This window comes from Eurytemora carolleeae, unplaced genomic scaffold (genome assembly GCF_000591075.1).
Source record: "Eurytemora carolleeae unplaced genomic scaffold, Eaff_2.0 scaffold140, whole genome shotgun sequence".
Classification (NCBI taxonomy): domain Eukaryota; kingdom Metazoa; phylum Arthropoda; class Copepoda; order Calanoida; family Temoridae; genus Eurytemora; species Eurytemora carolleeae.
Window position 1 is genome coordinate 384,828 of NW_019396224.1, and position 10,260 is coordinate 395,087.

Consider the following 10,260-nt stretch of genomic DNA (forward strand, 5'->3'; position numbering starts at 1 on the left):
TTTTTTTCTAAATTTTTTATCTTAAAAAAATTTTTCACGGGCAACGCCGGGCCCTTCAGTTAGTTTTAATAGACAACAAGTTTTACCAGTAGCCTAATAATCAACTTAATAAATGAAATTGGTCTTTGTGCACTACACAAATATTGTTATGCTAGACTTTTATAGGGTGCTTCGCGCCCATCTTCTATTTCAACTTTTAATTGTGGCTTTATCTTCATGAGCATCTTCTCTTTGTACAGTATAAAACAAGAACAAAAATTTTTTTGCTGATTTCATAATATTTTTTTCGCGCATTTTCAAAATTTTACAAAAATAAAAAAATAAACACAAATTTTTATTTTTTTGATCATTCATGAACCGTCCCTGGGGTCACGTGAGGTCCCACAAACAAACAAACAAACACCCAGACAGACAAGCTAAATTTATGTAAAGATGTTTATGTTACTATTTAAATCATAGCTTGAGTCAAACTGGTCTAACAGTCATCTTTCTATTTTCTATTCCACATTTATAAGGATTTCTTATGTAATAATTACTTATTTTTTCAACCTTCATTTTTTAAAGATAAAACCTATTTTAGGTGGCTGAGGGTATATTTGATGTAGTTGCTGTTTTTAATGCTACAAATGAATATGTTCTATATTATCACTCAGGCAAAAAAACAATAAGGTAAATAACTTGTCTTATTATTATATTGCAAATCTAAATTCAAGGAACTAAGGTAGCATTTTCATGTAACCCACAATTTAAAAAGAAATGACCCTTTATTAAATTAAGAATTGTCTCCTTCGTTTCTGCAATAGAAATCCTTTGTAGAGAACCTGCAATTGAAAATAATCAATTTTTAAAGAGCAAAATATGGAAATCTTCTTCATTCTTGTTAAGACTTTTTTGTAAAATTTTTACAAATCAAACCTGAAGATAAAAATTATCATTAAAGATAAAAATGATATTGATGAGGGATTGTTTTTCTGTTAACTTTGTTTTGTGCGACATCTAGAGAAGATGTTTCTAAAACGCAGACATATTTTGTCACATAAAAAGTGTTCAATTTTTTAGAGCATTTCGGCGGAAAAATGGTGAAATGATCGCAAACTTTAGAGTCCAGGCAGATCTGAAAGGAATGGAGACAACTACAGATGGAAGGTTAGATAATCCTCTTTATAAAATAAAACAAGACATTCGTATTTATTTTTTTCTATAGCTGGACAAGCGGCTGGACCGAATGGACAGACATGGGTAACCGGGGGGTGACATAGGCAAAAGAAATAGATTAATTTTTTTACCACGGGCAACGCTGGGTCATCCATCTAGTCATTAATAATTTACGCAGATTAAAAAGTTTGGTCCTTGTATCAGAAAGCTGTGATCTCTAATTGGCCAATCAAACATTAAACATATCATTTTTCGCTTTATTCAAAACAGTACACAGCTACTATCGTCTAGTTTTACTTTCTTTTTATCATTAAATGTTGTAAGGGTTTTCTAATTTCTATTAAGAACAGTTTTTTGTTTTAAGGTTAATTTTCTAACCTCTGAATTACCCAAATTTTAAAAATAAAATGAATTTCAATTAACCGAAACATGAACGATCAATTAAATTGGTTATTGATTAATTGATTGATTGATACATTAAATTGATTGATTGATTTATTAATTGATTGATTGATTGATTAATTGATTGATTGATTGATTGATTTATTGATTTATTGATTGATTGATTAATTGATTGATTGATTGATTGATTTCTATTGATTAACTATATAGGTGTGTGGTATTGGGTATGGGGGATGGTAGTATGACTACTTTAACTATAGCTGACCCAGAGAAAGATGGAATAAGGAAAGAACATAAAATTTATACTTTCCAATCTATTCTACACTGCAAGGTTGTATAATAAGGTTGCTTACTCTCGATGCGCTCCAATGCATGGAAAATGTCGTCTCGTTAGCATAGATTGATTGAATCTGCAAATGACGTCACTCCCGCCTCTACAATCAGTGACGTCATATATGCATTTTGTCCATATAATATCTATGCGTGGGAGACGACATTTCCCATACATTGGAGCGCATCGAGAGTAAGCAACTTTATTATACAACCTTGCTAGAGTAAGACCCATAAAACTGTGGAATAGGAAGAAGATATTTAGGCAATTTTAGGCGAATTTGATTCAATTACAAAGCAAATTGTGTTACCGGTTGCTTCAAAAACAGCTTATTATGTTCAATTAGTCTGTGAATTGCTGTGTTTCATGTTTATTGAAAGTACTATTTAAACATCATACAGGGTGTCCCAAAAATCATGGGAATTCAGTGACGAATTCGATATCGTCTTTGTTATTACTTAGAGCATTGTAATACCTAGTTTCAACAGCCATAATATTATTATGTCTACTAGAATTTATTTTATGAAAAGGGTAAAAGGCTGTAAAGGTGTGTCTATAATGTCTCCGCAAGATGAACAGTGAAGACGGGCAAGTTTACTCTGTTTGTATACTGCAATTTTCTTGTTTTACTAAGTACAACCGAATGCAGTCAAAACATAAGCAAACAAATTGTGAACATAGCAGACGAAACTCTTACAGATTACAGCTTTCTCAGTAGGTATCACTATACTAAATCAAAGAATTTTTTGAAAAGACGATATCGAATTCGTCACTGAATTCCCATGTTTATTGGGACACCTTGTAACTTGAATCTAACAGTGGTCTTCCTATTCTGCAGTTTGTTGGGTCTCAATGTTTTTATTTGATTCTTTCAAAACTTAATAAATAAAGGAACTGTTAGCGTAATTTTAAGCGAACCTCCCTGCAAAGAGGGGAAAGTAAGATTGACAACGGCACCCTTAACAACCTTTTCCTATATTAAGAATATCCACGTTTTTTATTTGAACATTGATTATTTTTATTTGTGGTTTCTCTTCAACGACTTGCGCATTTGTTGCTAAAAACAATGGAGAAACTATTAGAAATAAAGGGTTTTTAAGCTAGAAAACCAAAATTATTGATCAGATTTAAAGGGACTGTAAAGGAAAAATGAAAGGGGGTATAGGCTGAAACCTGAGATTCTCAGGAGTTGAACGATACCTTTAAGATGTTCCTGTCTCGAGAAATTGACGTAAAACTGTGTCAAACGTATACATGGAAGATATACGTCCATATCACGTGACCATAACTCCCTTCAATGGCAGTGCAGAATACTGGTCACGTGATGGAGACGGAGACATGTGACAATAATACTGCACTGCCATTGGTTGGAGTTCTAATGACATATTCCGGACGCATAAATAATATGAAATGAAAAACTTGAGTTTCTCAGGCTCGTCAGGATATCGTTATTTTCAGATTGGTTGGGTATTTGGTGAATTTTATCTGTTTAATACTACGAATCTTATACTAAATCTTACATATATACGTTTTGGTATAATTTTGATACAGTTTTTGTCAATTTCTCGGGACAGGCACAAACGATAGAACACTTAATTGTCTCAATCAACTCCTGAGGTTTCAGCCTATACCACCTTTCATTATTCCTTTATAGTCCCTTTAAGGCTTCAAGGTTATGAATTAGGCATGCACCTCCTTACAAAGAGTCTCACTTAAAATTACAATGACAGTCCCATCAAGGTTTGAAAAAATAACATTTTTTTCACATTTTCAGTATCATTAAATAACTAGGTTTCGTAAAATTCTTATAAGTCTTTTTCCTTAGAAAAAAATTCTCTGTATTTCTTTATTTGATTCTTTACATTTTTTAATATGTTCTAATCCGTCCAGGGATTATTTGAAATCTTTACCATCAAGAAATCCCGAGGGCGCAGGCCCAAATGGAAAAGGTAAAAAGTCCTGTTAGTGTCATTATTTGTTCTTATTATTATACATAAGAAATATAAACTAAAATCTTCGTCTTCTTTTCAAAGAAAATCTTTTAAATCTAGGGACCCTCCGTGGAAAGATTGCAATGTACGATTCACAACGGTGCACTTAAAAGTTTTGTTTGATCAGTTTTGAATTATTTATCAGCGTTTATAATTTTGAAAACTGATTAATTTATCATTTGTGGTATCTCTACAAAAGTAACGCATTTCTACTGCCAAAAACATATAGAATATAATAAGGTATCCATGTTTTTATTTTTGTTTGAACGGTTGATAAAAATTTGCGGGTTCTCTACAATTTAGACTTGCGCATTTCTTGCTTATAAGAAACAATGGAAAAATTATCAGAATTAAACTCTTTTCAAATCAGAAAAATTACGTTATCTTCCACATCAGATATCTAAGTTACCTTTGTGGATCGGGTTTTTCCATTTTTGCTTGTAGGGTCACTTGAAATTACGCGAATAGTCCCTTTAATATTTATCTTATTTTAGGCTCTTCAGCAATGCATTCCCCCAGCGAAGCAAACCATGGAGAATCATTAAGAATAATGAATAATTAATTAATAAGAATTATATTGATATATTTCATTAATAAACCTTAATTAAATAATTTCAGTTGCATCCTTTTTATACCAAGAAGAAAAAATAGAACAAACTTTTTCATTATTAAGGGGAAAGGAAAGCATTTAAAACTTTTTTATGGCTTCTGTTCCACCAAAATTGAAGTCTAAAAGAATTGAGTCTTTGTCGCAAACTCTGATTTTCTAATCCCTATATCTTTGCAACCCAATGTTGTATACCTTAGATATTTCAAACTGTGAATTATGTTAGCTAAAATATTCTAAGTTTAATAAATCAAAAGTTTACACCATCAGGTTGCAAAGATACAAAGATAATACAATTTAGGTTTGTAGCCAGAACTCCTACGTCTTTTTAAAGATGAGATATCTTAATACATATTTTTTTATTCAGCAGTATTGGCATTGATTAATTCCTTAAAAATTTAATTGTTTAATACAGCTGACTGTTAATTAACTGTAATTACCTGTAAAAATCCATCTAAAGGGAAAAGTTGTGGTAATTCTCTAGGCAAAGCTAAGACAATTTGATTCTAGAGTGAATTTAGTAGATCACTAGATGGTATAAAAATCAAGCTAAAATGACAATGTTAATAAACAAAACTGTGATGTAGGTACTATACGATATAAAACATTTTAAACAACTTTTGCTAGTTCCAAAAACAAATTATGAAAATGTTCTTTGAATCTGATTTTTTTCAAGCTACGATGACTCGTTAAAAATGTGTTAAACAAATTTTTATGTATGTACTGAGCCCGAATTTAAAAAATTTAAAGGGAGTGACCGGCAATGTATGGTAGTTGATTTGAGAATGTATTATTGTTGGGAAATTTTTTAGGATTTATTTGAGACATATAAAACGTTTTATGAATAATTACTGAGTTTGAGCGCAAAGTCGACGTTCAAAATCATCTATTTGGGTGTTATATTTGGAAAATCGATTTTTTATAAATAATTAAATAGTGACGACAAACAATTTAAAAAAAAAAATTCTACAGTAACTAATGACATATTTATCAATTAAAATTTTCTCAGGAAATCAATGTTAGAATCATTTTTTCATCATTATATTGACTTTCTCATTCTTTATTAATTTGAAATCTACAAAAAATGTTTTGAACAATGAGACATTAAAGAAACAAATAAGATTACTTACTTTCGATGATAATTGTTAAAAATATTTATAAAATTCTTGCCATGTTATACCCTGTACACAAAGCAGCCCTGCACATATGAATGTTTAAGTTTATTCTTTAGAAATGAATTTTCGGCAATATATTTTACAATTCGGGAAATTTTCAAGAGATCTCCCGGGCCTTGACTGCATTTCAGCCAGGTTCAAGGTGATCTAGGAGTAATCCCTAGGCCAAGTACTCTCGATCATGTCACAATGCTGACCCCTCTCAGAGAGTTTTGATTAAGATTCCACAATAAAGGGGTTTCTGAGTTTCACTGTATATATGCTCTTGAAGTAGGATAAGGTTTGAGGTTTAGGAAGTTTTAGAGGGGTAAAGAGAGATCTTTTTGCAGAAAATCCCTGCTCTGCTGGTCCTCTTATTTTAAAGATCTTTTCGATTTGTATGCAGGATTAGGATAAATTATCCCATTATTACCAATTATCTGGACCGTATTTATTGAGTTAATATAGGGAGTTGTCTTCTTATCCAAAGCGTGGTCAGAGATTTTCCAGAAGGGCTCCAGTTACTAAGTAGTTTAGGTAAAAACAAAGAGAATAGAATATATATTAGAGTGGAATTTAGACAATCCCTCGGTATGAATTTTGTCAGTCCCTTTCAGCCTGAAAGGGAGTTCAAAGTGTACAATTCATGTAAATGTTCACAAATTATATGCAGTAGAGTACATTAATACAGTATGTTCCCTAGACTATCCATTTCAATTTCGAATTTTTTAAAGCTGTTAAATAAACTTTATAATGAATTAGGTGAATAAAAACATCATTTGATTTATAGTTATAACGGAAAATCATCGTTTGTAAAGTGAAAGGCATAGAGTCTATGTGAAATGATCATTGGTCAATTATGAAACCAGCCAATTTCATAATTTAGTTTTCTTTTAACATTAATTTTAGATTTTCTATAAAATGATGTTCCAGGGCCCAAAAGGTTATATAGCACAAATATGTGAAGTACACCTGCAGTATGGAAACAGTACAACAAAATGGCCGTTTTTCTCTTTTTTTCTAGTAAATTCCACTCTAATATATATTCTATTCTCTTTGGGTAAAAAGCCAGATTGATACATAATGTATATACTGCCAGAATGCTTTATGTTCATATGTGTGCATACTGCATACCTCTATTTGACTTGTATTATGTTGTTATCTTGTTTATTTATGGTCTGCAACTAATCCTTCCAGAATATCAGCCTAGACTTAAATAACAAGCTAGCTTGTGGTTAGTTTCAGCAATATTAACATGAACATGTCCTTATCAAAAACAAACAATTAAGTAAACTGTTACACAGCAAACTAACCAGGAGGCGAAGGTCAAATGCAATTGACATTGCTGTTACGACTTTGTGACTCCGTAGCTCCTCTGGTTCTGATTTTAAGCACAAGTGTAAGAAAAGGCTTAAAAGTTAAAAGTGTTTAATTTTGATAATTCCGTTATGTTTTTTTGCAGTAGAAATGCGCAAGTCACAAAAATTTGTTCATAAAATTAAGTTTCTTCCTAAATCTAGATTTGCTACCGTTCTTTATCTTTTTTATTTTAGAGAACTAAGCTATTTCTATTCTTCGCGAGATGGTTCCAGAGCGTTTCCTTTTCGAAAAGATTTATTAAGTTTCCAATTTTTAAATGCTAAAATTTTTATCATTTTTGCATAATAATCAAAAAGAAATCACACTTTTCGAGCAGAATTTAAAAAAGTGAATGAAATGTGTGCAGTATATAAAAAACTGATAAGTAAAAGTATAAAAGTCTAAAACAATAATTTTTATCTGTTTGTTTTCATCTTTACTTGTTGTTAAAACATCTGCATGTGTTTACAAACAAGTGCTCAAGCATACGGCAGTTGTGTCAGAGATAAAAGTTTTAACTCTAGTTTAATCTTCTAGAATTTTTAACCAATTTATTTAATTTAATCCAAGAGGGAAAGAAGACCAGTTAATAATGTTTTATGAATTATTTACATCTTTTATCTATATATAAAGTAGTAATCTCTGTTTGTTTGTTTGTATGTCCGATCATAATTTATGAATCCCTTGACCGATTTTCATTGGAGAACTTCGTAGCATGGTAAGACTTTTTTTTTATAAAATTAGTTGGTTTAATTTTTAAAACAAGCAAAGCTGGGTTCCCAAACTGTTCCCAAACGAAATGATTCATTCAGAGAAATAAAAAAAAATTATCGTTTTTTTTAAACGAACGAAACAACCCAAAAAAGAACAATTCAACAGATCGGTCGAACGAACTTGAAAAAGCGAACAAATATCCAAAAGATTAGAAAAAACGTTCGTTTTGTTACAGACCAAACATTATTTTGGAACAATCCTTTTGAAAAATTTTTTTAGAAGAAAATGATCGTTTTTCTTACTGAACGAAAGATTTTTACTGAACGAAAGATTTTACTGAATAAATGATTTTACTTAACGATCGTTCAGTAAGAAAACGAACGAAATAATTAGAAAATGAACAATAAATTTGAGAACGAACGAAATCAATCTTTTTTGCATGATTGAAAAATGGTTCTTTCACGAACGATAAACGAACAATATGAAAACAAGTCGAACATGCCCATTTCTAACGGTAAATGCATTCACTCTAGACCTAGCTCAAATTCATTAAATAAATCCCAAGGTATACTAATGCAAGAAAGGTTATTTCAGAAGTGTACACATCTTTTGTACTGCAGTGTAATGTAAACACAAGACGAATGTCAAAGCCTGACATGGGATCCATCTTTCACATAAAAAAATCAATGAAATATTCTGGTCATAGAAAACTATTATTTGAATTATCAAAATTATCAAATTTAATGCTTTTAACCTCCTCAGATACTAAACGAACACTTATGCATCTATTCTTGTTTACAAATTCCGCCCAAAGAGAACTGGTTTCAGTATGTACGCAGAGTATACACGACCGCAATTAACTTTCCTTGCATTACACCCTTGATAAATCCGATCCCTAGGGGGGGGGGGAGCTTTTCTCTCTTTGAAACCACTTCATAGAGGCACATTGTTAACATTGATTGATTACAGCTCTATTATTACCTTTCTTTTTTGGGTTGCAGGCCGTGTATTATTCTATATAATAAAGCTCTTTGCTCGTGTATATATATATATTTACATGAATATATGTAGCTATAGCTGCCCAAATGGCTGAAACTCTTGAGCGAATCCATGGGTACATTGGCTAAAAAAATGTCTTCAAAGTTCGATTTTTTTTTCAAAATTCGAATTGTTTTCACCATGCACTACTGCAGCTAGTGTCCCAATAATCATGAGAATCGAATGACGGCTTCAAGATCGTCTACATGTTAAGCATTATTGTTGTTTTAATCCTAATTACAAAAAAATATTATGAAGTTGCGTATTCTGATAGAGTAATATTTTACGTTTTTATGATAGGTTTTTAGAGTGCCATCTCACGGCCACTTGTTGAATAAAAAACTCATTCAGGGGTTAGGTTTTACAACTTTTAAAGAAATACTCCAATTTTAAACATGAAACAGAACATTTATGAATTCAGTCTGTTTTTGAAGATTTTGTGTTTCATATCCAAAGGATCTTTAAATATCCTTGAATACAGATGACTCCTGATTGGTCGTGTACAGTACCATGTACACAATAGAACATGCTGTGGGAAATATTGCATATCATAGGTTTCAATCGATCTTTGTAACTCTCTTATCTCTGGTTATGCCAGAATTTCCTTATAATAAACAAATATGCAGTACGCTCTCGGTAAAGTTCATGGCCTATACAATTAGTAAAGGATTAGCGTACATCATCACTCTATACACTATAACCTCGTTGATCCGATCTTATAAAATTTTAGGTTTAGATAGAAATAATTCATTTAATTATATTTGCTTAATTCTATACTTTTGGTTTAAAGAAGAAAACAAGTTTCGCGTATTTTCTCGATCTTTCAGGTGAGGGTATGGTGAGGGTATCCCTCACCATACAAATTTTAAGAAACTTTAAAATTTATTAAAAATCTGAATTGCGAAAGAAAAAGGAAGATATTGCACACTAACGACATTTTTTAATCACCCTGTATATAAATAATAAAAAAACATATAGAATTGAAGTTTACTTAATTCACAAAAAATTAAATATATTTCCAAATTTCTGAGCTGTTTTTCCAATCTAGTTTTGATACATTTTTTCAAATTTTGTGATCAATCCCTTTTAGCAGAAAATGATCTGAAGTTTGCCTGCTTGAACGATAATTAACAAAAAGTGGCCAATTGACTTTTCACCTGGAAACTAAATACTTTTGTTTCACATCTCCTTGTACGAGGAACTAAGTCAGTAAAAGGCCATTATACTGTGATCACAGATTTGTTAAAAATTAAAGATATGTATAACTCATAAACACAATATTTTCTACAGAAATAGTTTTTTTCAAATAAGTTTCTAATACTAAGCTTTTATTTTGAAAATAAACCAAAAACGATTGTTTTAATTCCCATGTTTTTTGGGACAACCTCCAGTTGAGTTTTCGCTTGGTGACAACTTTCTATTGGTATTAAGTTATGCTGCAGTAATGTTGCTATAGTCAGCTATACACACTATACATAGTATTAATAAAACCCCTCCAATAGAAGGTTA

The 10,260-nt window shown here is 31.1% G+C and overlaps 1 protein-coding gene across 1 annotated transcript in view; it reads left to right on the forward strand.

Annotated features, from left to right (window-relative positions):
- Positions 1 to 4,441, forward strand: part of LOC111698643 (NACHT and WD repeat domain-containing protein 2) — a 50,077-nt gene extending 45,636 nt beyond the window's left edge. Inside the window, exons 54-58 of the mRNA XM_023469022.1 lie at positions 581 to 669; positions 1,060 to 1,146; positions 1,768 to 1,842; positions 3,779 to 3,849; positions 4,374 to 4,441. Of these exons, the coding sequence (XP_023324790.1) occupies positions 581 to 669; positions 1,060 to 1,146; positions 1,768 to 1,842; positions 3,779 to 3,849; positions 4,374 to 4,441 (390 nt within the window). The remainder of the gene's footprint in view (positions 1 to 580; positions 670 to 1,059; positions 1,147 to 1,767; positions 1,843 to 3,778; positions 3,850 to 4,373) is intronic.
- The last annotated feature ends 5,819 nt before the right edge of the window (positions 4,442 to 10,260 follow it).